Raw genomic sequence first — 27,108 nt, forward strand, 5'->3', positions numbered from 1 at the left:
ACGGACGGACGGACGGACGGACGGACAGGGAGCAGGCAGGGACGGAGCACAGGCTGGACAAAGCCAGGGCTGCTTTAGGGGCAGTTTCCGCTGCCCGGGCAGGAGCAGGGCCCAGGTGATTTGCCAGCCCTGGGGCAGCGTCCCCGCGCTGCCACGGCCTCCCTGCGGGTCTGGGACCCCGAGTTCAGCTGTCCCTGCCCTTCCCTGTCCCTGCGCTGGCTCCACCGGGCCGCGTGGCTCTGCCGGATCCCGGCGCGGTGGCAAGGGGCCAACTCCAGGCACATGGTTGGGTTTTATTTTAATGGGGCGCTCGTAGATATTTAATAACTTGCACGGCTCTTTGTTTGCTTTTGATAATCGGGTAATAAAGTAATTCAGGCTGATTTATACAATGTTTTACAGCTCTTGTGTGAGTGAAAGTGCCTCCTGTAACTCGCAGGCGTTTGGCTGGGGTGCCTGTTCTCCTTCGCAGGGCCCTTTTCATACTGAAAATCCCCATAACAGCCCGTGGGGCAGCGCTGTGTGTCGCTGGGCCCCACACGGGGCTGCAGCTCCCTCTGGGCAGGGCTGGAGCCGCCCCTCGCGCTCGCAGGGGCTGCTGCAGGGGAAATAAATAATAATTATAATTATAATAATGATAATAATGATGATAATAAACGGGCAAGGCTGGGGGCCTGAGCCTCCCACTCGGGGAGCAGAGAGCGTTTCGCAGGCAGCGCGAGATGGGGGCTCCTCCCAGGGTGTCTGTCTGTCCTCCCAGGGTGTCTGTCCTCCCAGGGTGTCTGTCTGTCCTCCCAGAGCTGTCTGTCCTCCCAGGGTGTCTGTCTGTCCTTCCAGGGTGTCTGTCTGTCCTTCCAGGGTGTCTGTCTGTCCTCCCAGAGTGTCTGTCTGTCCTTCCAGGGTGTCTGTCTGTCCTCCCAGGGTGTCTGTCTGTCCTTCCAGAGCTGTCTGTCCTCCCAGAGCTGTCTGTCTGTCCTCCCAGGGTGTCTGTCTGTCCTTCCAGAGTGTCTGTCTGTCCTCCCAGGGTGTCTGTCTGTCCTCCCAGGGTGTCTGTCTGTCCTCCCAGAGCTGTCTGTCTGTCCTCCCAGGGTGTCTGTCTGTCCTCCCAGGGTGTCTGTCTGTCCTTCCACAGTGTCTGTCTGTCCTCCCAGAGCTGTCTGTCTGTCCTCCCAGGGTGTCTGTCTGTCCTCCCAGGGTGTCTGTCTGTCCTTCCAGAGCTGTCTGTCCTCCCAGAGTGTCTGTCTGTCCTCCCAGAGTGTCTGTCTGTCCTCCCAGAGCTGTCTGTCCTCCCAGGGTGTCTGTCTGTCCTCCCAGAGTGTCTGTCTGTCCTTCCAGGGTGTCTGTCTGTCCTTCCACAGTGTCTGTCTGTCCTCCCAGGGTGTCTGTCTGTCCTCCCAGGGTGTCTGTCTGTCCTTCCAGGGTGTCTGTCTGTCCTCCCAGAGCTGTCTGTCCTTCCAGAGCTGTCTGTCCTCCCAGGGTGTCTGTCTGTCCTCCCAGAGTGTCTGTCTGTCCTCCCAGAGTGTCTGTCTGTCCTTCCAGGGTGTCTGTCTGTCCTTCCACAGTGTCTGTCTGTCCTCCCAGGGTGTCTGTCTGTCCTCCCAGGGTGTCTGTCTGTCCTCCCAGAGCCTTCCAAAACTGTCTGTCCCAGAGCTGTCTGTCCATCCCAGAGTGTCTGCCCTTCCAGAGCTGTCTGCCCTCCCAGTCTGTCTGTCCGTCCCAGTCTGTCCCTCTGCAGTCTGTCTGTCCGTCCCAGTCTGTCTGTCCGTCCCGGCTGTCTGTCCCTCCCCAGCTGTCCCTCCCAGGCTGTCTGCCCTAGATCTGTCTGTCTGTCCGTCCCTCCCAGTCTGACTGCCCGTCCTCCCGCAGGGCTCGGGCGCCCTGGACATGTCGCTGCCCTCCACGCCGGACGTGCGGATCAAGGAGGAGGAGCCGCTGGACGTGGACTCGTCCCCGCCCGAGAGCCCCGCGGCAGCGCGGCCCCGCGAGCCCCAGCGGGACCGGGACCGGGACCGGGACAGGGACCGGGACCGGGACAAGGTGGGGCTGGGCCCGGGGGACCCGGCTGGGCTCCTCTGGGCCTCAGCTGGGCTTTTCTGGGGCCGGATTTGGGCTTTTTGAGACCTGAGTAGGGCCTCTGAAGGGACAGAGGGGCTGGAGATTCACCCCTTCCTAAAGCACCCCAAATGGAGGGGCTGGAGCTCCTAAAACACCCTGAACAGAGGGGCTGGAACTTCTAAAACATCCTGAATAGTGGGGGGCTGGAGCTTCAGCTCCCTCCCAGACACCCCAAATGGAGGGGCTGGAGCTCCTAAAACACCCCAAATGGAGGGGCTGGAGCTTCACCTCCATCCCAAACACCCCAGATGGAGGGGCTGGAGCTTCACCTCCATCCCAAACACCCCAGATGGAGGGGCTGGAGCTTCACCTCCATCCCAAACACCCCAGATGGAGGGGCTGGAGCTTCAGCTCCATCCCAAACACCCCAAATGGAGGGGCTGGAGCTTCAGCTCCCACCCAAACACCCCAAATGGAGGGGCTGGAGCTTCAGCTCCATCCCAAACACCCCAAATGGAGGGGCTGGAGCTCCTAAAACACCCCAGATGGAGGGGCTGGAGCTTCAGCTCCATCCCAGACACCCCAAATGGAGGGGCTGGAGCTCCTAAAACACCCCAGATGGAGGGGCTGGAGCTTCAGCTCCATCCCAAACACCCCAAATGGAGGGGCTGGAGCTTCACCTCCATCCCAAACACCCCAAATGGAGGGGCTGGAGCTTCAGCTCCATCCCAAACACCCCAAATGGAGGGGCTGGAGCTTCAGCTCCATCCCAAACACCCCAAATGGAGGGGCTGGAGCTTCAGCTCCCTCCCAGACACCCCGAGCTGACAGGCTGGAGCTTTGCCCCCCTCGCCGTGTGGGCGATGTGCTCCCCCGGGTTTCTGCGATGGGGGTTTCTGCAGGCTGCAGCGCTCGAGGATCTGGCAGTGAGCAGCCCCTGTCTGTGCTCTCTGCCCCCCAGCAGGGCCCCCCCAAGGCCGCGCTCCTGTCCACCCCCACGCCCACCATCGTGCGGCCGGGCTCGCTGCCGCTGCACCTGGGCTACGACGGCCTGCACGCCGCGGCCACGCTGCCGTCACCAACGTCGGTGATCACGCAGGCACCGCCCGCCAGCCGGCACCTGGGGTGAGTGTCCAGGGCATTCTGACAGACTGACAGACAGACAGACTGACTGACTGACAGACAGGCTGACTGACTGACAGACAGACAGACTGACTGACTGACAGACTGACAGACTGACTGACAGACTGACTGACTGACTGACTGACTGACTGACAGACTGACTGACTGACAGACTGACAGACTGACTGACAGGCTGACTGACTGACTGACTGACTGACAGACTGACTGACTGACTGACTGACAGACTGACAGACTGACTGACAGGCTGACTGACTGACTGACTGACTGACAGACAGACTGACTGACAGACTGACTGACTGACTGACTGACTGACAGACTGACAGCTGGGTGAGTGCAGGCACCGCCCGCCAGCCGGCACCTGGGGTGAGTGTCCAGGGCATTCGGACAGACTGACAGACTGACTGACTGACTGACTGACTGATTGACAGACTGACAGACTGACTGACAGACTGACTGACTGACTGACAGACTGACTGACAGACAGACTGACTGACTGACTGACTGACAGACTGACTGACAGACTGACTGACTGACAGACAGACTGACAGACTGACAGCTGGGTGAGTGCAGGCACCGCCCGCCAGCCGGCACCTGGGGTGAGTGTCCAGGGCATTCTGACAGACTGACTGACAGACTGACTGACTGACTGACTGACAGACAGACTGACTGACTGACTGACAGACAGACAGACTGACTGACTGACTGACTGACTGACAGACTGACAGACTGACAGCTGGGTGAGTGCAGGCACCGCCCGCCAGCCGGCACCTGGGGTGAGTGTCCAGGGCATTCGGACAGACAGACAGACTGACTGACTGACTGACTGACAGACTGACTGACTGACTGACAGACTGACAGACTGACAGACAGGCTGACTGACAGACTGACTGACTGACTGACTGACAGACTGACTGACAGACTGACTGACTGACTGACAGACAGGCTGACTGACAGACTGACTGACTGACTGACTGACTGATTGACAGACTGACTGACAGACTGACAGCTGGGTGAGTGCAGGCACCGCCCGCCAGCCGGCACCTGGGGTGAGTGTCCAGGGCATTCTGACAGACAGACAGACTGACAGACTGACTGACTGACTGACAGACTGACTGACAGACTGACTGACAGACTGACTGACTGACAGACTGACTGACTGACTGACTGACTGACAGACTGACTGACTGACAGACTGACTGACTGACTGACTGACTGACTGACAGACTGACTGACTGACAGACTGACACACAGACTGACAGACTGACAGACTGACTGACAGACTGACAGACTGACTGACTGACTGACAGACTGACTGACACACAGACTGACAGACTGACAGACACACAGACAGACACACAGCTGGGGTGAGTACGGCAGGGATTCCAGCAGAGCTGGGGTGAGCATCCAGGGGCAGGGAGAGCTCCAGCGGCAGGAATTCCATCCGGGAATTCCCTGGGAGCCAGGGGGAGCTGCCACAGTGGGGCTGCTGGACGGGCACAGCTGGCACGGCTGGCACGGCTGGCGCTGCCATGGCCCGGGCAGCGGTGCAGAGCTGCTGCTGTTGTGTTTTGCAGCTCTCCCAGGGCAGTGGTGCAGTGGTGCAGGGTTATTTCGCAGCTCTCCCAGGGCAGTGGTGCAGTGGTGCAGGGTTATTTTGCAGCTCTCCCAGGGCAGTGGTGCAGTGGTGCAGGGTTATTTCGCAGCTCTCCCAGGGCAGTGGTGCAGTGGTGCAGGGTTATTTCGCAGCTCTCCCAGGGCAGTTTTGCAGGGCTGTTGTTGTGTTTTGCAGTTTTGCAGGGCTGCTCTCGTTGTGTTTTTCAGCTCTCCCAGCTCCTCCCTCCCTCTCGTCGTGCAGCTCGCCAACGGCCAGACCGTGCCCGTGCTGCCCGGGCCCCCCGTGCAGATGCCGTCTGTCATCTCGGTGAGAGAACCTTCCAGAAGCAGCCCTGTGCTCCGTGCTGGGTGACTGTGGCACCCAGGGGTGGCAGGGGCTCCGTGCTGGGTGACTGTGGCACCCAGGGGTGGCAGCCCTACCCTGTGCCCTGTGCTGGGTGACTGTGGCACCCAGGGGTGGCAGGGGCTCCGTGCTGGGTGACTGTGGCACCCAGGGGTGGCAGGGGCTCCGTGCTGGGTGACTGTGGCACCCAGGGGTGGCAGGGGCTCCATGCTGGGTGACTGTGGCACCCAGGGGTGGCAGGGGCTCAGCGTTTGTCAGGGTTGGCAGCCCTGCCCTGTCGGGAGCTGCTCCGGTGCCAACGCCTCTGTCCCGCTGCCCGCAGCTGGCCCGGCCCGTGGCCATGGTGCCCAACATCCCTGGCATCCCCGGGCCCCCCGGCAGCAGCAGCAGCAGCAGCACCGGGTCCCTGTCGCCCTCAGCACTCCCGGTGCACTCGGAAGCCAAACTGGTGAGTGGTGGCACTGTCAGGGGGTCCCCAGGCTCCAGCAGCTCCTGGCTGGGGCTGCCCAGGGAGCCAGGGAGGGGAGCGGGCACCGTTGGCACCATTGGCACCCCTGGGTCCCTCTGGGGCTGCTCCCCTGCCCAGGGAGCCAGGGAGGGGAGCGGGCACCGTTGGCACCATTGGCACCCCTGGGTCCCTCTGCACCCCCAGATCCCGCTGTGGGCACTCGGGGACACCTGGGCCCTGCAGCCTGCCCGGCCCCTGGGGCTGCCAGCTGGGCAGGGCTGGGCTGGGCACTGGGCACTGGGCTGGGCACTGCACACGGGGCTGGGCACTGCGCACGGGGCTGGGCACTGCACACTGGGCTGGACACTGCCCACGGGGCTGGGCACTGCGCACGGGGCTGGGCAGGGCTGGGCTGGGCACTGCCCACTGGGCTGGGCACTGCACACGGGGCTGGGCACTGCACACGGGGCTGGGCACTGCCCACTGGGCTGGGCACTGGGCACTGGGCTGGGCACTGGGCACTGGGCTGGGCACTGCACGCTGGGCTGGGCACTGCCCACTGGGCTGGACACTGCGCACGGGGCTGGGCACTGCACACTGGGCTGGGCACTGCCCACTGGGCTGGACACTGCCCACGGGGCTGGGCACTGCACACTGGGCTGGACACTGCACACTGGGCTGGACACTGCGCACTGGGCTGGGCACTGCCCAGGGGGCTGGGCACTGCTCACTGGGCTGGGCACTGCACACTGGGCTGGGCACTGCCCACTGGGGTGGGCACTGCCCGCTGGGCTGGACACTGCCCACTGGGCTGGGCACTGCACACTGGGCTGGGCACTGCACACTGGGGTGGACACTGCCCACTGGGGTGGGCACTGCCCGCTGGGCTGGACACTGCCCACTGGGCTGGGCACTGCCCACGGGGCTGGACACTGCACACTGGGCTGGACACTGCCCGCTGGGCTGGACACTGCGCACTGGGCTGGACACTGCACACTGGGCTGGGCACTGCACACGGGGCTGGGCACTGCCCACTGGGCTGGGCACTTCACACTGGGCTGGGCACTGGGCACTGGGCTGGACACTGCCCAGGGGGCTGGGCACTGCCCACTGGGCTGGGCACTGGGCACTGGGCTGGGCACTGCACACGGGGCTGGGCACTGCACCCTGGGCTGGACACTGGGCACTGGGCTGGACACTGCACACTGGGCTGGGCACTGCACACGGGGCTGGGCACTGCCCACTGGGCTGGGCACTGCCCACTGGGCTGGGCACTGCACACGGGGCTGGACTTGTCACAGCTGGTGCCCGTGTCCAGCGGGGTGGCTGCAGGGTGGCAGGGGCTGCGGGGGCCCTGGCATCTCCTCTGATGTCCCTCTTTGTCCCTGGCAGAGGCTGAAGGCCAGCCTGGCAGCCTCCTCCTCGCTGAACGGCAGCAGCCTGGCCGTGGGCTCGGCCAGCACCTTGGTGACCGCGCGGCCGGAGCAGAGCCAGGGGGGACAGCACCCCGACACGCCGTCCCCGGCCCAGCCACAGGTGTGTGTGCGTGCGTGCGTGTGTGCGTGTGTGCGTGTGTGTGTGTGCTGGGGCTGCTGATAGTGCTGATAGTGCTGATAGTGCTGATAGTGCTGCCCTGGAGCTGCTGCTGGGGCTCCCAGGGCTTGGCAAGGAGCACAAACCCTCCGCGCGCCCTCCCCACACCGCAGAAGGGGTTAAACGCCGTCCATTCCGGGGCTGCTCAGCACCGAGGCGCCCCCAGCCCACCAGGCAGGGGCTCCAGCCCTGCTGCCCCCGCCTGGCAGCCCCGGGGTTGGTTGGGAAGGAGCTTTCCCCTCCTGCCCCTGCCCGATCCGGGTTAAACGCTCCCCGCTCCGGCCGTGGGCCGGGCTGGCTCTGCAGCAGCCGAGCGCCAGCAGCCTCCATCAGCGCGGCCACCTGCGCCGCTGGGCTGTGCAGCGTTCAGCCTCCATGTGCTGCACCGGGGCTGGGCCGGCCCCGCGTTGTGTGGGGCTGGGCTGACCCCTCTCTCCATGGGGCTGGGCTGGCCCCGCGTTGTGTGGGGCTGGGCCGGCCCCTCTCTGCATGGGGCTGGGCTGACCCCTCTCTCCATGGGGCTGGGCCGGCCCCTCTCTCCATGGGGCTGGGCCGGCCCCTCTCTCCATGGGGCTGGGCTGACCCCTCTCTCCATGGGGCTGGAGCTGCTCCGGTGCCAGCCCTGGCTGCTCTCCCTTTGTTCTCCCCAATAAAACCAAGGCCCCACAAACCGTCCCGTTCCCCATCGCCTCCCAGGGCTTTTCTGGCTGCAGGTTTTGAGGGGAAAGTTAATTTTTAAAGCAAATTGCATTCTTGGAAGCCGGGGTTATCTGCTGCCCTGAGCAGTGACCGTGCCTGGCAGTGGCAGCGGGACCGAGCTCCGCTCACTCTGCGGTGCCAGCGCCGTGTCCTGCCCGTCCCAGAGCGCTGCTGAGCCTGTCCCTGTCTCCTGGCCCTGTCCCCGCAGGTGTCCCCAGCCCATCTCTCCCTGTCCCCGCAGGTGTCCCCAGCCCATCTCTCCCTGTCCCCAGGTGTCCCCAGGTGTCCCCAGCCCATCTCTCCCTGTCCCCAGGTGTCCCCAGCCCATCTCTCCCTGTCCCCGCAGGTGTCCCCAGCCCATCTCTCCCTGTCCCCAGGTGTCCCCAGGTGTCCCCAGCCCATCTCTCTCCCTGTCCCCAGGTGTCCCCAGCCCATCTCTCCCTGTCCCCAGGTGTCCCCAGGTGTCCCCAGGTGTCCCCAGCCCATCTCTCCCTGTCCCCAGGTGTCCCCAGCCCATCTCTCTCCCTGTCCCCAGGTGTCCCCAGCCCATCTCTCCCTGTCCCCAGGTGTCCCCAGGTGTCCCCAGCCCATCTCTCTCCCTGTCCCCGCAGGTGTCCCCAGCCCATCTCTCTCCCTGTCCCCGCAGGTGTCCCCAGCCCATCTCTCCCTGTCCCCAGGTGTCCCCAGGTGTCCCCAGGTGTCCCCAGCCCATCTCTCCCTGTCCCCAGGTGTCCCCAGCCCATCTCTCTCCCTGTCCCCAGGTGTCCCCAGGTGTCCCCAGCCCATCTCTCTCCCTGTCCCCAGGTATCCCCAGCCCATCTCTCCCTGTCCCCAGGTGTCCCCAGCCCATCTCTCCCTGTCCCCGCAGGTGTCCCCAGCCCATCTCTCCCTGTCCCCAGGTGTCCCCAGGTGTCCCCAGCCCATCTCTCCCTGTCCCCAGGTGTCCCCAGGTGTCCCCAGCCCATCTCTCCCTGTCCCCGCAGGTGTCCCCGGCCCAGCCCACGCCCAGCTCGGGCTCCGGGGGCCGGCGCCGGCGCGCGGCTGACGAGGACCCGGACGAGCGCCGGCAGCGCTTCCTGGAGCGGAACCGTGCGGCCGCCTCGCGCTGCCGGCAGAAACGCAAGCTCTGGGTGTCCTCGCTGGAGAAGAAAGCCGAGGAGCTCACCAGCCAGAACATCCAGCTCAGCGTGAGTGGGGCACGGGGCTGGCATGGGGCTGGCACGGCCAGAACATCCAGCTCAGCGTGAGTGGGGCACGGGCTGGGCACGGGGCTGGCACAGCCTGGCATGGGGCTGGCACGGCCAGAACATCCAGCTCAGCGTGAGTGGGGCACAGGGTGGGCACGGCCAAAACATCCAGCTCAGCGTGAGTGGGGCACGGCCTGGCACGGGGCTGGCACGGGGCTGGCACAGCCAGAACATCCAGCTCAGCGTGAGTGGGGCACAGGGTGGGCACGGCCTGGCACGGGGCTGGGTTTTTGGGAAGCTCCAAGGGGTTTTTAGGAAGTTCTAAGCGTTTTTGGGACACTGATGGTTTTGGGGAAGCTCTGAAGGTTTTTAGGAAGCTCTGAGGAGTTTTTGGGACACCGAGGGTTTTGGGGCGCTCTGCGGAGTGGCTCGGGTGGTCTCTGTGTCCCCTCAGAACGAGGTGACGCTGCTCAGGAACGAGGTGGCGCAGCTGAAGCAGCTGCTGCTGGCCCACAAGGACTGTCCCGTCACGGCCCTGCAGAAGAAGAGCCAGGGCTACCTGGGTGAGTGCTGGCACACCTGGGCCGGGCTGGGAGGGAGGGACAGGACTGTCCCCTCAGGCCGTGCCTGCCGCCCCCTGCCACCCCCTGTCCCTCGGGGCCCCTGCAGGGCAGGGCTGGCGCAGCACAGCGCCCAGCAGGGAGCGCAGAACGCCCGGGCTGGGCCCAGGACACCCCAAAATCCCCTCGGAGCCCCCCAGGACATTCCTGCCCATCCCACTGCTGAGGGGGATCCCCCAGACTGTCCCTGTGACCTTGGGGTGGCACCTGCCGGCACGAGGGCAGCGCCAGGGCAGCGTGGGTGTCCCTGTGCCCCCCATGTCCCTGTGCCCCCCATGTCCCTTGGAAATCCCAAATTTGCTGCCCCACACCAAAGGCCAGACTCCCCCCGTGACATCTGGAGCTCCATTGCTCATTCTCTGCCATTCCCTCGGCTTGGCAGTTAAACCAAAAAAAAAAAGGAAAAGGCTGGTTTTTATCTCCTTTTCTTCCCATAATTTTCTTTTTTTAATGCTGGCTGTTTCATTACCACCGAGCGGGAGCTGACGGGATCTGGGTCCTGGTGCCCTGCCTGCAGAGCCATTCCAGGCTGCTGAGAGGCTTTGGGAGGACGCTGGAGTCCTCTAGTGTTCCTTGGAAAAACGGGAGCACGGGCTGAGAGAGCAGGAGCACGGGCAGAAAAAGGGGGAAAAATACCTAAAAAATGAAAATTCGGTGTTCAGGGTTCTGCCCTGCCTGGTGGGGCACAGGGATCCTGGCACCCCTGGAAAAAAATACCTAAAAAATGAAAATTCAGTGTTCAGGGTTCTGCCCTGCCTGGTGGGGCACAGGGATCCTGGCACCCCTGGGAAAAAATACCTAAAAAATGAAAATTCAGTGTTCAGGGCTGTGCCTTGTGCCTTGTCAGGGTCTGTGGGGCTCTGCCCTCCCTGGCGGGGCACAGGGATGAGCTGGAGGATGCTGGCACAGCCACTGTCAGCCCTGGAAAAATACCTAAAAATGTAAAATTCAGTGTTGAGGGCTGTGCCTTTCCCCCCGTCTGGGCTCTGCCCTGCCTGGCGGGGCACAGGGATGAGCTGGAGGGTGCTGGCACAGCCACTGTCACCCCTGGGTGGCTCCGAGCCCCTCAGGTGTCCCCAAATCCCCAAATCCCTGCTTGTCCCTGCTCATCCCAGTCCCCCTCGGCAGCAGCAGGAATTCATCGCACATCTGCAGGCTGAAGAGGAGATTCCCCCCTCCCCATAAAAGGCCGGGATTTGTGGCCGGGCCCCGGGTCCCTGAGGGGATTGCAGCCGCTCCGGGCTTTGTGGGGAGCTTTGCTGCGAGTCTGCAGCCTCGGGGTGCAGGGCGGGGATGGCTCTGCTCTTTATCGGGGTTTCCTGTGCCAGAAACATCCCAGCTCTGCCCTTGTTTGCTCCTGCAAAGGGAGATGGAATTTCCTGCCGGCACCTCTGGGTGCAGAGCCCTGAGCACTCGGGTTCTGGGTGCAGAGCCCTGAGCACTCGGGTTCTGGGTTTTGATTGGGGTTTCCTGTGCCCAGCTCTGCCCTTGTTTGCCCCTGCAAAGGGCGATGGATTTTCCTGCCGGCACCTCTGGGTGCAGAGCCCTGGGTGCCGGGCTCTGGGTTTTGATTGGGGTTTCCTGTGCCCAGCTCTGCCCTTGTTTGCCCCTGCAAAGGGCGATGGATTTTCCTGCCGGCACCTCTGGGTGCAGAGCCCTGGGTGCCGGGCTCTGGGTTTTGATTGGGGTTTCCTGTGCCCAGCTCTGCCCTTGTTTGCCCCTGCAAAGGGCGATGGATTTTCCTGCCGGCACCTCTGGGGTACCTGAGGGCTCCCGGGTGATCGCCAGGCTCAGGAGCGCTGAGCTCTGCCAAATTCCCCAAATTCCCCAAGAACAAAGGGAAGGAGGCTCTGCCTTTGTCTGGGGCTGCAAATCCCCCAGAGCCCGAGCGGGCAGCGCCTCGTGATGGGCTCTGATTGATTCCAATGGCGGGGGAGCAGTAAAGAGCAGAGCAGGTGATTTAGGGATAAAACCCCCCCAAATCGCAGCTCCAGGGCATCTGCTCCCGCTGGCACGTGGGGAGGGGGCTGCTCAGCCTCGGACCTGGGGAAATTCATTAACTCCTGTTAACGAGGGGTGGATGGGCTGGGGATGAGCGAGGGATGGAGGCTGCGCCGGTGCTGCCCTCCTCGGGAAGCTGGGCTGGAGCCGGGGAGGATCAGCGGGGTCTGCTGCTCTGGGGGGCGCTGGGGAGGGTCCCCGTGTCCCGCCCAAGGGGAGGGGGTTCCACATTCCCCGGCCTTGGCTCCTCGCTGCTCCAGGCTGAGTGCCCGGCCCGTTCCTGCCGCTCCCTGATCCCCCTCTGGGCCAGCCCCGTTCCCAAACCCAAACCAGCCCCGTTCCCAAACCAGCCCCGTTCCCAAACCCAAACCAGCCCCGTTCCCAAACCCAAACCAGCCCCGTTCCCAAACCAGCCCCGTTCCCAAACCCAAACCAGCCCCGTTCCCAAACCAGCCCCGTTCCCAAACCCAAACCAGCCCCGTTCCCAAACCAGCCCCGTTCCCAAACCAGCCCCGTTCCCAAACCAGCCCCGTTCCCAAACCCAAACCAGCCCCGTTCCCAAACCAGCCCCGTTCCCAAACCAGCCCCGTTCCCAAACCAGCCCCGTTCCCAAACCCAAACCAGCCCCGTTCCCAAACCAGCCCCGTTCCCAAACCAGCCCCGTTCCCAAACCCAAACCAGCCCCGTTCCCAAACCAGCCCCGTTCCCAAACCAGCCCCATTCCCCAACCCCAAACCAGCCCCATTCCCAAACCAGCCCCGTTCCCAAACCCAAACCAGCCCCATTGCCCCCATCCCCATTCCCCCTGTTGCTGCCCCCGTCCCTGACCCCGCTGTCCCGCTCCTGTCCCGCAGAGAGCCCCAAGGAGAGCTCGGAGCCCTCGGGCTCGCCCGCGCCCGTCATCCAGCACAGCTCGGCCTCGGCCGCGCCCAACGGGCTCCGCTCGGCCGCCGAGGCCGTGGCCAGCTCGGTGCTGGCCCACATGGCCGGGCAAAGGACAGAGCTGGCCGTGCCCGCGGCCTCGCCCGTCATCATGGCCCCACAGGGACACTCTGCGGGCAGATGATGGCCCCGGGCCGGGGGCCCTGCACGGACTGAGCACAGCCCGCCCGGCCGCGGGGCGCCGGGGTCCCTGTCCCTTCTGGAGCGTGTTCTGAGCACCGCCGGACCTTCCCTCCTGCCTGGGGTCTGTTCACGGGGCACCGGGACCTTCCCCTGTCTGGGGTTGTGTCATGAGGGGCACGGGACCCTCCCTGTCCTGTCTGGGGTCTGTTCTGGGGGGCACTGGGACCCTCCCTGTCCCTTCTGGAGCGTGTTCTGAGGGTCCTGGCACCTTCCCTTTCCTGCCTGGGGTCTGCTCTGAGCAGCACCGGGACCTTCCCTGTCCTGCCTGTGGTTCTGGGGCACACGACCTTCCCTGTCCTGTCTGGGGTCTGTTCTGGGGGCTGCGGGACCTTCCCTGTCCCTTCTGGGGTTTCGTTCTTGTTCTGGTTTGGTTTAAGGGCGGCTCTGGCGCTTTCCCCTCGATGGAGCCCCCAGGGAGGGCGGGCTCAGGGCTCCTGTGGCAAACACTAAATCTGGGGAGCCCCAGAGGTGGCCCTGTGCCCGGGCTGGGGGCTGTGACACTCCGGTGACCCTCCCTGCTGTCCCCGGGCTGCAGGGGGCTGTGACCCTCCCTGCCGTCCCCGGGCTGCTCCCAGGCTTGTCCCCACTCCCCAGATCATCGCACCTTCACCAGGAGCCTCCCGAGCTCTGAGCTCTGGGACCGAGGGCTCCTCCCTGGGCAAACCCAGCCCTGGGCAAACCCAGCCCCGGGAGCAGCTGCCCCTCCGGGACCCCGGTGCCCTCAGAAATGGCCTTAAATGATGGGATTGTCCCGAGGGAGGGAGCGGGAGCGGGGCCGGGTTTGGGGCCCGAGCCTCCGTCCCTGCCGGCCGAGCAGACCGAGGATCCGCCCCGAGCCTGGGCAGGGCAGGAGCCGGGGTCGCGTCCCTGTGCTGCGGGGTGGGCACGGGGCTCTGTCCCCTGTGTGCCTGGGGGGCTGCAGAGCTTCCGCAGGGGCTGCAGATGGAGCTGGGAATGGGAGATAATGGGGAATGGGAGATAATGGAGAATGAATGGGAAATGGGGACTGGGGAATGGGAAATAATGGGGATGGGAAATGGGGAATGGGGAATAATGAGGCATGGGGAATGGGGATGGGAAATGGGGAATGGGGAATGAGAGATAATGAGGAATGGGGATGGGGATGGGGATGGGAAGGGCTGCCGCGTGGTTCTGGGATGTGGAGGGAATCCTGTCCCGCTCCATGGCCCTGCTCCAGCCCCTGGAATTGCTGCCCCTCAGTCCCTCCTCAGCCGAGCCCCCCTCAGGTCGCACTCGCCACTTTGGAGCCAGGTTGGTCGGTCGGTCCAGGTGATTTTGGTCGGTCCAGGTGATTTTGGTCGGTTCCTCCGCCCTTGGAAGGTTCCCAGGGACAGCGAAACCCAAAGCCAAGGCTGAGCAGGGCCTGGGATCCCGGCACTGATGGGAAGTGCTGAGGTTTGGGGTTTTCCCAGCCGTGGAATTCGGCTTCTCCCCTCCCTCCCTCCCTCCCCGTTGAGCAGCTCTTCCTCTCCTGGGGCCGGGTCAGGCTGGGTTTGTGTTGCTGCTCCTGCTCTCCCCTTTTTCCTCTTGCTCATCCCAGCTCCTCTCCGTGCTGCAGCCTCGGGGGTCTCTTGTTGGGGTCCCCCAGACCCTTTTCCCCCCTAAAGCTGTTGCTAAAGCCCAGCCCGGGCTCCCGGGTGTCTCCAGCACCGCCCGTCCCGACCGGGGAGGGCCCCGGTGAGGCCGGGGAGGGCTCGGGGCCGTTCTGGGGAGCGGATTTTGGGCAGCAGCTCCCCCAGCCCCTCCTTTCACCCTGGGGGCGCTGGGTTCGGTCTGACGGGCTTGTTCTGCCTCGCTGCTCTTCCCCAGAGCCCCCCATCCCCACATCCCCGTCGCCAGTGCCTTGAGAATTCTGCGATTCTCGGAAAAGGAAAGCGCCAAAGGGGTCAGGGACAGGCGGGAACGAGCTGTGCCTGGGTCACTCACAGCGTGGGAGCTTCCCGTGCCCATTCCCCGCGTGTTTTACCCCAAAAGCAGCAGCCCCTCCTCGCTTTGTGACCGGTTTTGGGGCAAACTCCCCCGATTCTGCTCCGAGCCGAGGGGTGGCAGCCCCGGCCCCGCTCGCTCGGCAGCGCCGGGCGCCTGCACTTGGCTCTGCCCGCCCCGGAATCCCGGGGGCCGAGCCTTCCTCCGTCCCTTCCTCCTGTCCTCAATCCTGTCCTCAATCCTGTCCCCTTCCTCCTGTGTCCTCCTCCTGTCCTCAGTCCTGTCCCTTCTTGTCCCCTGTCCTGACTCCCCTTCTGTCCCTTCTTGTCCCCTCTCCTGTCCCCTCCCTGCCGGACCCGCGGCCCGGGGGCTCCCAAGGGCTCCGGGCTGGGGCGGGATCGGCTGCGGGGTTCGGGGTTTGTGGATTTTACCGGGTCACGGAACAGGAACGGGGCTGCAGACCCCGGGGAGCCCCACGGCGGGGCAGCTGCTGCTCCCTCCCTCCTCCTCCTCCTCCCTCTTCAGCCTCCAAATCCCCGCGGATCGGGAAGAGTTGGTCCCGCTTCCCCCCCGCCCCGGTGTTTGGCCCGGGATTCTTGGCCCGGGTGGGAATTGTGACGTTTTGGGGCTCCTGGACCCGTTCCGGCTCTGTTGGCCCCAGAACGAGCCCGGAGGTGCGGAAGGGACAGGGCAGGAGGGTCCTGGGCGCGCCCCCCACCCCCCCAGCTGCTTTGTGCCACGAGCTTTGACGATCAATAATGGAAGAAGCCAAAAAGGACCCCGAGTACCCGTGTAGTATCTTATCAGTCCATATCGACGCGTATACGCACCCATGTATCGCAGAGCGGCCGCCGCGGGTCTGCCCCGGCCCCCGCCGCCCCCGAGGGACCCCCGGCCCGCCCGGGCTCCTGTGAGCGGGTCCTCACAGCCCCGCGGGGCCCGGGGGCACCGGGGGCGCGTCCCAGCTGCCCGCCCTCGGCCGTGTCATACCAAACATGTAACGTGCCTTTTATTTATGCTGCAAATATAACATTAAATATTACCCAGGAGCCGCCGGCTGCTGCCCTTTGTGGGGGGCGGGCTGGGGACACCCCGGGGTCACTCACTCTGTCCCAGGGACACCCCGGGGTCACTCTGTCCCTCGGACACCCCGGGGTCACTCACTCTGTCCCTCGGACACCCCGGGGTCACTCTGTCCCTCGGACACCCCGGGGTCACTCTGTCCCTGGGACACCCTGGGGTCACTCACTCTGTCCCTCGGACACCCCGGGGTCACTCACTCTGTCCCAGGGACACCCCGGGGTCACTCTGTCCCTCGGACACCCCGGGGTCACTCACTCTGTCCCTCGGACACCCCGGGGTCACTCTGTCCCTCGGACACCCCGGGGTCACTCACTCTGTCCCAGGGACACCCCGGGGTCACTCTGTCCCTCGGACACCCCGGGGTCACTCACTCTGTCCCTCGGACACCCCGGGGTCACTCTGTCCCAGGGACACCCCGGGGTCACTCTGTCCCTCAGACACCCTGGGGTCACTCTGTCCCTCAGACACCCTGGGGTCACTCTGTCCCAGGGACACCCCGGGGTCACTCACTCTGTCCCAGGGACACCCCGGAGTCACTCTGTCCCTCGGACACCCCGGGGTCACTCTGTCCCTGGGACACCCTGGGGTCACTCTGTCCCTCGGACACCCCGGGGTCACTCACTCTGTCCCTCGGACACCCCGGGGTCACTCTGTCCCTGGGACACCCTGGGGTCACTCACTCTGTCCCTCGGACACCCCGGGGTCACTCTGTCCCTCGGACACCCCCGAGGTCACTCTGTCCCTCAGACACCCCGGGGTCACTCTGTCCCAGGGACACCCCGGGGTCACTCTGTCCCTCGGACACCCCGGGGTCACTCTGTCCCTCGGACACCCCCGGGGTCACTCTGTCCCTCGGACACCCCGGGGTCACTCTGTCCCTCGGACACCCTGGGGTCACTCTGTCCCTCGGACACCCCGGGGTCACTCACTCTGTCCCAGGGACACCCCGGGGTCACTCTGTCCCACGGACACCCTGGGGTCACTCTGTCCCTCAGACACCCCGGGGTCACTCTGTCCCACGGACACCCCGGGGTCACTCTGTCCCACGGACACCCCTGGTGTCCCCGGGGTTCGTGGTGTGGGTGGCACCGGACCGAGGGTGACACCGGCTGGACCCGGGACGGCGTGGGACTGTCACCGTTCCGCGGGGGAGCTGCTTGCGGGGACACCGCAGTGTCCCGGGGCGCCCTCGGGTGCGTTTTTGGGGCGATTTCGGCTGGTTTGGGGTCGGCGGAGCCGCGGCCGCGCCGTCGGGGCTGCAGGAGCGCGCAGCGGCCACCGGGGGGCGGCAGCGAGACCGAGCCGAGGGTGGGGGGCGCGGGGGGACCGGGGGGAGTCGGGGGGTGGTGGGGAACCGGGGAGGGGTCCCGGTCTGGGGGTGATTGGGGAACCGGGGAGGGGCTCCCGGTCTGGGGGTGATTGGGGAACCGGAGAGGGGTCCCGGTCTGGGGGTGATGGGGAACCGGGGAGGGGTCCCGGTCTGGGGGCGATGGGGAACCGGAGAGGGGTCCCGGTCTGGGAGCGATGGGCTGGGCTGGGTGGGGAGCAGGGGAGGCGCCCCCGTCTCAGGGGGTCCTGGCAGGTCGGGGGTCCCGGGGGTCTCGCTCCGCAGCCGCGGCGGTGCCGGTTGCGGGGCCCGGGCGGGGCGGGAGGTGCGGGGCTCCCCCGTCCGTCCGTCCGTCCCCGGCGGCGGCTGTCGCGGCTGCTAAATGGGTTTCATTAACGGCGGCGGGGCCGGGGCCGCTCCCGCCGGCCCCCGCTCCCCCGGGACCCCCGGCCCGGCCCGGCCCGGCTATAAGAGGCGGCGGCGGCGGCGGGGCGGGGGCGATGGCGATGGCGATGGCGGGGCGCCCGGTGCTGCTCCTGTTGCTCCTGCTGCTGCTGGCGGGGACCCCGCGCTCCGCCCGCGCCTGTCCCGGGACCCCCGGCCCGGCCCCGGTGAGCCCCGGCCCGGCCGCGCCGCCGGCTCCGGTTTGTGGGGGGTGCTCGGGGCTGGGTCGGGGGTCGCCGCGCGGTTCCAGGGCCGCTGTGAGCCCCGCTGCTCCCCCGCCTCAGGCCGCCGCCGCCGCCGCCGCCCCGGGGCCGCCCCCCGCCGCCGCCGCCGCCGCCCTGGGAGCGCTGCTCCGGTCCCTGCGGCGCCCCGGCCGCGCCCCCGGGGCCCCCCGGCCAAGGTGAGCGGGGACGGGGCCCGGCCGGGGGGTCCGGGGGGCGCCGGGGTCGGGGGACAGCGGGAGGTGGGGAGGGACCGGGGGGGTGTGGGGGGCCGCAGAAGGGTCGGTTCTGCGGGGATGGGGTCCCCACCTCGTGTCCGTGTTCAGCCCATTCCCATCCGTCCGTCCATCCCCGTCCCTCTGTCGGTCCCCATCGCGTCCCCGGTGCGGATGAACGGTGCCGTGTCCCCCGGCAGGTGGGGCTGGGGGCCGCAGGGGGGTCCCCAGGCCCGGCTCAGCCCCCGCAGCTGGGACCCCCCGGCGGCCCCGTTCTGGACCATGGCGACCCCGCAGCGCTTCGGCCGCCGCCGCTGAGCCCGACCCCGGCCCGGGCCCTCGGGGGCTCCATCCGCCCCCCAATAAAGGATTTGTGCCCCCCCCGGCCCCTCGGGGGCTCCATCCGCCCCCCAATAAAGGATTTGTGCCCCCCCCGGCCCCTCGGGGGCTCCATCCGCCCCCCAATAAAGGATTTGTGCCCCCACCCGAGCCCTCGCTCTGTTTCTGCCCCTCCCCGGTCCCCCGGCCCCAAGCAGACACCGACACGGGGCGTACAAACGCCCCCAGCTTTATTCTGGGGGGCCGATGGCACCCGGGACCCTCCAGAACGGGGGGCCAGGACGGAGGGGGGCCCCGGGCCCTGAGGTCCGTCTGTCTGTCCGTCTGTCTGTCCGTGCACCCGCAGCGGGGTCGGGGCGGTGGCCGCGGGTGGGGCCGAGTCCGGGGGTCCGAGCGCTGCCCGGGGGCGGCTCCGGGGGCAGCGCCCGGGCCCGGCGGGGCTCGATTGCACCGGGAGGGGACAGACTGCCCCCGGCGGGGCTCGACTGCCCCGGGCAGGGCTCCCTTGCCCCGGGCAGGGCTCACTTGCCCCGGGCAGGGCTCCCTTGCCCCAAGCAGGGCTCCCTTGCCCCGGGCAGCACTCGCTGCCCCCGGCGGGGCTCACTTGCCCCCGGCCATGATGCGCAGGTACTGCAGCGCGTTCCGGGCCGCCTGGGCGCGGGCGCCGTCGCGGGACGGGGCTGAGCCGTGGCACACCGTGGTGGGCTGCGTGGAGAGCTCCACCAGGCACTGGTGCAGCCCGCTGAGGCTCAGCGCGTCTGGGGGCACAGCGGGTCACCCACGGCCCCCGGGCACCCCCGGGGCACCCGCGGGGCACGGGGCAGGGCTGGGCCAGGGCTGCAGGGCCCCGGGGCTCACCGATGTCCAGGTAGCTGATGGCGAAGCTCTGCTCCTCCGAGAGCTCCTGCAGCAGCGCGCAGGCGCCCCCCGGCGCGGCGCCGCCGCCCCGGCTCCGCAGCTGGCCCAGCTTCTCGCCCGCCGAGTTGCGCAGCGAGTCCCACGTGCAGCCGGGGGCGCGGCCCCGCAGCCCCTCCAGCCGCGGGCACGTCTGCGGAGGGCACGGGGGGCTCGGGGACCTGCCCAGCCCCGGGCTCTGTCCCGAGCCCCCCGAGGCGTGGGAGCCCCCCTGGGAACGGCGGGGCAGCCCCGGGGTCACCCACAACCCCAAAGCCAGGGGGTGCCCGCCCCACGGCCCGGAGCAGGGGGGCAGAGGGGATTCTGGGGGGCTCTGGGATGGTTCTAGGGTGACCCAGGGGGACTCTGGGTGACCCTGGGGTGTCTCTGGGTGACCCAGGGTGACTCTGGGTGACTCTGGGTGTCTCTGGGTGACCCAGGGGGACTCTGGGTGACTCTGGGTGTCTCTGGGTGACCCAGGGTGACTCTGGGTGACTCTGGGTGACTCTGGGTGCCCGTGTGCCCCCCAGTGCCCCCAGTACCATGTTGAACTGGTCCTCCTCGCCCTCGGCCTCGCTGCCGTCGCGCGGCTCCATGGGCACGTTGTGGATCCTCACCAGCATCTTGGCGGCCGCGTTGCGCTTGGCCAGCTTCTTGGAGGTGCCGCTGCCTGCGAGGGCTGGGGTGAGCCGGGACCCCCGGAGCCCTGCCCGGGACCCCCGGGGCCCCCCTGCCCTGCCCGGGACCCCCGGGGCCCCCCTGCCCTGCCCTCACCGATCTCCACGAAGCGCTCCACCCGGCACGTCATGGTGAACTCCTTGCGGTGCGCCGGCCCCGACTCCTGCGTCACCGTGTACTCGGGCAGGCGCCAGCCCTTCTGCACCACCAGCTCCTGGGGGGACACCGGGACAGGGCCAGCCCTGGGGACACCGCCACGCCACGGGGGGACAGCCCCGAGCCACCATCGGCGGGGTAACGCGCTCCAAAACGGAGACAGCCGGCCCAAAACGGGGATAACCGGCCCAAAACGGGGATCACCGGCCCAAAACGGGGATCACCGGCCCCAAAATAGGGATAACCGGCCCCAAAATGGGGATAACCGGCCCAAAACGGGGATAACCGGCCCCAAAACGGGGATAACCGGCCCAAAACGGGGATAACCGGCCCAAAACGGGGATAACCGGCCCCAAAACGGGGATCACCGGCCCCAAAACGGGGATCACCGGCCCAAAACGGGGATCACCGGCCCCAAAACGGGGATAACCGGCCCCAAAACGGGGATAACCAGCCCAAAACGGGGATCACCGGCCCCAAAACGGGGATAACCGGCCCAAAACGGGGATAACCGGCCCAAAACGGGGATAACCGGCCCCAAAACGGGGATAACGGGCCCCAAAATGGGGATAACCGGCCCCAAAACGGGGATAACCGGCCCCAAAACGGGGATAACCGGCCCAAAACGGGGATCACCGGCCCCAAAATGGGGATAACCGGCCCCAAAACGGGGATAACCGGCCCAAAACGGGGATAACCGGCCCCAAAACGGGGATAACCGGCCCCAAAATGGGGATAACCGGCCCAAAACGGGGATCACCGGCCCAAAATGGGGATAACCGGCCCAAAACGGGGATAACCGGCCCCAAAACGGGGATAACCAGCACCAAGAAGGGAATAATGGCCCCAAAAGGGGATAATTGTCCTCAAAATGGGGATAATTGGCCCTAAAACAGGCATAACTGTCCCCAAAAGAGGGATAACCCACCCAAAGCAGGAATAACTGTCCCTAAATGGGGATGAGCAACCCTAAAAAGGGAATAATCGTCCATAAATGGGGATGAGCAGCCTCAAAATGGAGGTAACTGTCCCTAAATGGGGATAATGAGCCCCAAAATGGAATGGCTGTCCCTAAACAGGGATGAGCAGCCCCAAAAGGGGAATGGCTGTCCCTAAAAGCGGATAATTGGCCCCAAAAAGGAGGTGACTGTCCCAGAAGGAGGTGACTGTCCCCACAACAGGAACAATGTCCCAAAAAGGACCAAGAGCCCCCAAACCCCATCGTGTTCCCCCCACCCCACAATGGGTGAGGTCCCCCCCCAGGGCCGTGTCCCCCCCCCGCCAGGGCAGGTTGGTGTCCCCTGTGGTGTCCCCTGTGTCCCCTCCCGGGGGTGGCACCCACCTGCAGAGCCCCCACGGGGTTGCACTCGGCCTGGGGGGGGGACACCGGCGTCTTCATCTCCAGGGGGGGGCCCCTGTGGGGCACACGGGGTCAGGGGCACCCACAGCCCCATGGGGGGCACAGAGGGGTCAGGGGGCACCCACAGCCCCATGGGGGGCACAGCGGGGTCAGGGGCACCCACGGCCCCCATTGGGGGGCACAGGGGGGTCAGGGGGCACCCACAGCCCCCATTGGGGGGCACAGAGGGGTCAGGGGCACCCACAGCCCCCATTGGGGGGCACAGCGGGGTCAGGGGCACCCACAGCCCCTATTGGGGGCACAGAGGGGTCAGGGGCACCCACAGCCCCATGGGGGGCACAGCGGGGTCAGGGGCACCCATGGCCCCATGGGGGGCACAGCGGGGTCAGGGGGCACCCACGGCCCCCATTGGGGGGCACAGGGGGGTCAGGGGGCACCCACAGCCCCCATTGGGGGGCACAGAGGGGTCAGGGGCACCCACAGCCCCCATTGGGGGGCACAGCGGGGTCAGGGGCACCCACAGCCCCTATTGGGGGCACAGAGGGGTCAGGGGCACCCACAGCCCCATGGGGGGCACAGCGGGGTCAGGGGCACCCACAGCCCCCATTGGGGGGCACAGCGGGGTCAGGGGCACCCACAGCCCCTATTGGGGGCACAGAGGGGTCAGGGGCACCCACAGCCCCATGGGGGGCACAGCGGGGTCAGGGGCACCCACAGCCCCCATTGGGGGGCACAGCGGGGTCAGGGGCACCCACAGCCCCTATTGGGGGCACAGAGGGGTCAGGGGCACCCATGGCCCCCTGGGGGGCACAGCGGGGTCAGGGGCACCCACGGCCCCATTGGGGGGCACAGAGGGGTCAGGGGCACCCACGGCCCCCATTGGGGGGCACAGAGGGGTCAGGGGCACCCACGGCCCCCATTGGGGGGCACAGCGGGGTCAGGGGCACCCACAGCCCCTGTTGGGGGGCACAGCGGGGTCAGGGGCACCCACGGCCCCATGGGGGGCACAGGGGGGTCAGGGGGCACTGGGGGGTGGGCACACGCGGCCCCCCTTACCTGGGCGAGGGCGGGGGCGCGGCGGGGGCCGGGGGGGGCGCGGCGGGGCCGGGCTCTGCGGGGGGCTCCGGGGGCAACGCAGAGCTGGGGGGGGCAGGGGTCAGAGACACCCCCACAGGCACGGCGGGGACCCCCAGACCCGCCAGACTGCCCTGGGACCCCCAGACCCACCCAGACTGCCCTGGGACCCCCAGACCCCCCAGGCATTATGGGGACCCCCCCAGACTCCCCCAGAACCCACAGAATCGCCAGGCACCGCCAGACTGCCCAGACCCCTCCAGGGACCCCCAAACTCCCCTGGGAGCCCCCAGACCCCCCCAGGCCCCCCCGAGCTCAGCAGAGCCCTCACATCCCGCAGGATCCCCCAGCCCCCTTTGGGTGCCCCCTCCCCCAGAGCCCCCCAAACCCGGGTACCCCCTGAGCCCCCCAGCCCCCCCAGCGCCCCCAGCCCCACCTGTGCTCCAGGGGCTCCAGCATGGCCCCCCCCCCTCTGAGCAGCCTCAGGGCCACCTCGGCCGCCTTGTGCTTGGCCGCCTTCTTGCTGGGACCCTGCCCTGGGGGACACGGGCACATCAGGGGACACCAAGGGACACCGGGGACACTGGGGACACGGGGCACCCCTTAGGGACCGCAGGGACCCTCAGGGCCACCTCGTGCTTGGCCGCCTTCTTGCTGGGACCCTGCCCTGGGGGACACGGGCACATCAGGGACATCAGGGGACACTGGGGACCCTCAGGGACAGCAAGGGACACTGAGGGGCCCTGGGAGGTTTGGGGTCAGTGGCACAGTGATGTCCCCGAGGGGACAGCAGGGACAGGGTGGCCCAGGGAGGCTGTGAGGATTCCCCAGGGGTCCCGGGGGTGCCACCGGTGCAGCCGATGTCCCCGAGGGGACAGCAGGGACAGGGTGGCTGCGGGGGCTCCCTAGGGGTCCCACCGGTGCAGCTGATGTCCCCGAGCGTGACGCGGAAGGTGAAGTTGGGCTGGTGCGCCTGGCCCTCGGCCTTGAGCAGGTCGTAGCCCGGGGTCCGGCCTAGGCGAGTGCCATACTCCTGCAGGAGGCTGATGGGCGTCTTGCCGGGGCTGGCCGCCACCATCTGCTCCAGGCTGCGCGGGACACCGGCACCGTCACGGCGGGGACACGGACAGGGGCACGGGGACAGGGGGACAGGGACCGGGGCATGGGGCAACGGCGGGGACAGGGGGACAGGGGCATGGGGGACAGGGGCATGGCAGGGACAGGGGCACGGGGACAGGGGCACGGGGACAGGGGTGGCACTGCCACAGATTGCAGGACACGGGGGCACATGGGGTGGCATTTGTGCGTGATGCGGTGACACGGGGACGGGGATGGAGCCCCAGCGGGGTGAGGGGAAGCGGCGGCACTGCCACACAGCCTGGCGACGCAGGGACGGGGATGGAACCCCGGCACAACGTGGGGATGTGGCACTGCCAGCTGGGACACACGCGTGGCACGGCCAGGACACGGGCAGGGATGGCAGTGCCACACACCGCGGGGACACGGGCAGGGATGGCACTGTCCCACACCGCGGGGACACGGGCAGAGGATGGCAGTGCCACACACCGCGGGGACACGGGCAGGGATGGCACTGTCCCACACCGCGGGGACACGGGCAGGGGATGGCAGTGCCACACACCGCGGGGACACGGGCAGGGGATGGCCCTGTCCCACACCGCGGGGACACGGGCAGGGATGGCAGTGCCACACACCGCGGGGACACGGGCAGGGGATGGCACTGTCCCACACCGCGGGAACAGCCCTGTCCCCTCTCCCACCCCCCTCCCGACCCTCCCCGCCCGAGCCCGGCCTAGGCCGCCGCCGCCCCCCGCCCGCCGCCGCCAGCGCGGGCCCCCGGCGGTGCCGGGCAGCCCCGGAGGGCCCCGGCGGTGCCGGGCGGTGCCGCAGGGCCCCGGGCAGCCCCGGGGGTCCCGGTACCTGGGGAAGGCGCCGCCGCTCCGCCGGGCCCCGCCCGCCCCCTCCTCGCTCATCCCCGCCGCTCCGGCAGCCGCCCGCGCCGCCAGGGGGCGCGCGGCATCACGGGAGCGCCGCGCCGCGCGGGGGGCGATGGGAACTGTAGTCCGCCCGCAGCGCACGCAGCCCCCGTCAGCCCGCCGGAGGACTACGCTTCCCATAACCCCCCGCGCCAAGGGGAGGGCGGGAGCGCGGAGGAGGCGGGAAGCGGGGTCACGTGGTGCTGGAGGGGCGGGAAGGGGGCCGTGCCTCAGTTTCCCCCGAGAGGGGTCAGAGGACAATGGGGACAGTGGGGACAGTGGGGGATAATGGGGACAGTGAGGGACAGTGGGGGATAATGGGGGTAATGGGGACAGTGAGGAACAGTGGGGGATAATGGGGACAGTGAGGGACAGTGGGGGATAATGGGGGTAATGGGGACAGTGAGGGACAGTGGGGGATAATGGGGACAGTGAGGGACAGTGGGGGATAATGGGGGTAATGGGGACAGTGAGGGACAGTGGGGGATAATGGGGGTAATGGGGACAGTGGGGGCAGTGGGGACTGTGGGGGATAATGGGGACAGTGGGGGCAGTGGGGATAATGGGGGCAATGAGGACAATGGGGACTGTGGGGACAATGGGGGATAATGGGGACAGTGGGGACAGTGCGAACAGTGGAGGCAGTGGGGGATAATGGGGACAATGAGGACCATGGGAGACAGCTGGGACATGGGGACAGCGGGGACAGCGGGGCAGAGGTGGCACTGGTCAGAGTGGGAGCGCTGAGATCACACCGGGAGCACCGGCGATGGAGGGACACCGTACTGGGAGCACTGGGCTGGCCGCGGTGCCCCGTGTGCTCTGGGCCCGGCGCCGGTGTCGGTACCGGCGGGGTCACGGCGGCACCGGCGGGCCGGGGCCGGAGTCCGGGTGCTGACGCCGGGAGGTGCCGGTGCCGGTGCCGGTGCAGGCCCGGGAGCGGTGCCGGTGTCAGAGCGCGGGTCCCGCTCAGTATCTCGGCCCAGTTCGGTATCCGGGTCCCGCTGCACTATCCAAGTCCCGGTTCGATATCGGGGTCCCGGTGCGGTATCCAGGTCCCGGTGCGGTATCCCGGTCCCGGTGCCGGTCTCTATCTAGGTCCCGGTGCGGTATCCGGGTCCCGGTGCGGTATCCGGGTCCCGGTTCGGTGTCCGTGTCCCGGTGCGGTATCCGGGTCCGGTGCCGGTCTCTCCGCTGCGGCGGTTCCCGGGCGGTCCCGGGGTTCCGGTGCGGTCCCGGCCGGGTCCCGGTGCAGCACCGCGGTCCCGGGGCGCAGCCGGGGGGGCTCCCGGTGCCCGTGCCGGTCTCTCCGGTGCGCGGGGCGGGGCCGGGGCGGGGCCGTTCCCGTCAGGCGGGGCCGTTCTCGCCGCTCGCCCCGACCGCGGCCCCGGCCCCGGTACCGGCCCCGCCCGCCGGGCCCAGCCCCGCAGCACCGGCAGCGCCGGGCCCCCCCCGGCGCCGGGACCCCCCGGGACCCCCCGGCAGCAGCGGCGCCCCCGGGCAGGGCCCGGAGCCCCCCCAGGTACCGGCACCGCGCGGGGGATGCGCGGGATGGGGAGGGGGCAGGGCCGGGATGCGCGGGATGGGGAGGGGGCGGCGGGCCCGGGGGGCTCGGGGGGGCTCGGCCCCCCCCCATCAATCACCGGGACCCCCCAGGCCCGGGGGGGGCCGCGCCCTCCCCTCCCCCCTGGGCGCGGGGGGGCTGGGGGGCCGGGGGGGGAGGGGATGCGCGCGGCCTCTTGCACGCGCCTGACCCCCCCTTGCACGCGCGCGTGCACGCGCCTGACCCCCCCCCATTCCCATCCCCCCCCCCCCCCCGGCCGTGCGCGCGCTCGTCACCCCTTGCACGCGCGCGTGCAAACGGCGGCAGGTGCGTGTGCGCGCGCCCGCCGGGCCCTGCGCGTGCCCGCGGGTTCCCCCGGAGCGCGCAACCCCCCTGTGCACGCGCGTGCCCCCCCCAGCCCCCCCTGCCCCTGTCACCCCCCCCGTGTCGCGACAGGGCGCCATGTCCCGACATGACGCGCCGGCGGGGGCGCTGTTCCGCCCCCGCTCCCTCCTCCCGCGCTGCGCTGTCGCGACACGGGCCCGGCGCTGTCGCCCGTCGCCAGTGCCGCCCCCACCCCGCTCTGTCCCGGCCCCCCCCCCGGGTCGCGCCCCCCGCTCCTGCCTCAGTTTCCCTGGGGATGGGGAGGGGGGGAGGCCCCATCCCTTACCGGGATGACGTCACCGTGTGACGTGATGTCACCGCGGGGGGACACGCGCGACACCTGGAGGGGCGGGAGGCGCCCCCTCCCCCGCGGGTCCCTCGGGGTGACGCTCGGCCCCTCCCCCGCCCCAACCCCCCAATTCCAGTGATGACATCATCGCCGGCCGCGCTGTTGCCATGGCGACCGTCGCCCCCCTCCCCCCCCGGGGACCCCTCGTGCCTCAGTTTACCCCGAGCGTGCCCGGGGCTGACCCGGCGGGGAGGGGGCGGGGTGGGGGCAAAGGGGTCACACGCGTGTTCGGGGGTCCCCTGGGCACGGGGGGGGTCACACACGCGTGTGGG

The 27,108-nt window shown here is 68.1% G+C and overlaps 2 protein-coding genes across 4 annotated transcripts in view; one reads left to right on the plus strand and one right to left on the minus strand.

Moving 5' to 3' along the window:
- The window catches only part of LOC128949881 (cyclic AMP-dependent transcription factor ATF-7-like), a 51,303-nt gene extending 38,412 nt beyond the window's left edge, over positions 1 to 12,891 (plus strand). Inside the window, exons 5-12 of the mRNA XM_054294753.1 lie at positions 1,867 to 2,037; positions 3,017 to 3,180; positions 5,020 to 5,119; positions 5,478 to 5,603; positions 6,996 to 7,139; positions 8,879 to 9,082; positions 9,537 to 9,645; positions 12,558 to 12,891. Of these exons, the coding sequence (XP_054150728.1) occupies positions 1,867 to 2,037; positions 3,017 to 3,180; positions 5,020 to 5,119; positions 5,478 to 5,603; positions 6,996 to 7,139; positions 8,879 to 9,082; positions 9,537 to 9,645; positions 12,558 to 12,769 (1,230 nt within the window). The 3' untranslated portion in view covers positions 12,770 to 12,891. The remainder of the gene's footprint in view (positions 1 to 1,866; positions 2,038 to 3,016; positions 3,181 to 5,019; positions 5,120 to 5,477; positions 5,604 to 6,995; positions 7,140 to 8,878; positions 9,083 to 9,536; positions 9,646 to 12,557) is intronic.
- A 6,089-nt stretch (positions 12,892 to 18,980) lies between these two features.
- TARBP2 (TARBP2 subunit of RISC loading complex) lies at positions 18,981 to 26,874 on the minus strand. 3 transcript variants are annotated; one of them, XM_054294766.1, is made up of 9 exons: positions 24,505 to 24,560; positions 23,485 to 23,654; positions 23,003 to 23,102; positions 22,549 to 22,632; positions 21,475 to 21,547; positions 20,073 to 20,190; positions 19,841 to 19,968; positions 19,263 to 19,452; positions 18,981 to 19,162 (listed from the first exon to the last, which is right to left on the minus strand). In XM_054294766.1, exons 1-9 carry the CDS (start codon positions 24,555 to 24,557, stop codon positions 19,005 to 19,007), a joined length of 1,074 nt encoding a protein of 357 aa, XP_054150741.1. In that variant the 5' UTR covers positions 24,558 to 24,560; the 3' UTR covers positions 18,981 to 19,004. The 3 variants fall into 3 exon arrangements, with proteins under 3 accessions (XP_054150741.1, XP_054150740.1, XP_054150739.1); XM_054294765.1 differs by lacking the exons at positions 22,549 to 22,632; positions 24,505 to 24,560 and adding an exon at positions 26,774 to 26,874; XM_054294764.1 differs by lacking the exon at positions 22,549 to 22,632.
- Positions 26,875 to 27,108: the final 234 nt, after the last annotated feature.

This window comes from Melozone crissalis, unplaced genomic scaffold (assembly GCF_028551555.1).
Source record: "Melozone crissalis strain CALT ecotype California unplaced genomic scaffold, PUWL_Pcris_2 ptg000322l_1, whole genome shotgun sequence".
Lineage (NCBI taxonomy): Eukaryota > Metazoa > Chordata > Aves > Passeriformes > Passerellidae > Melozone > Melozone crissalis.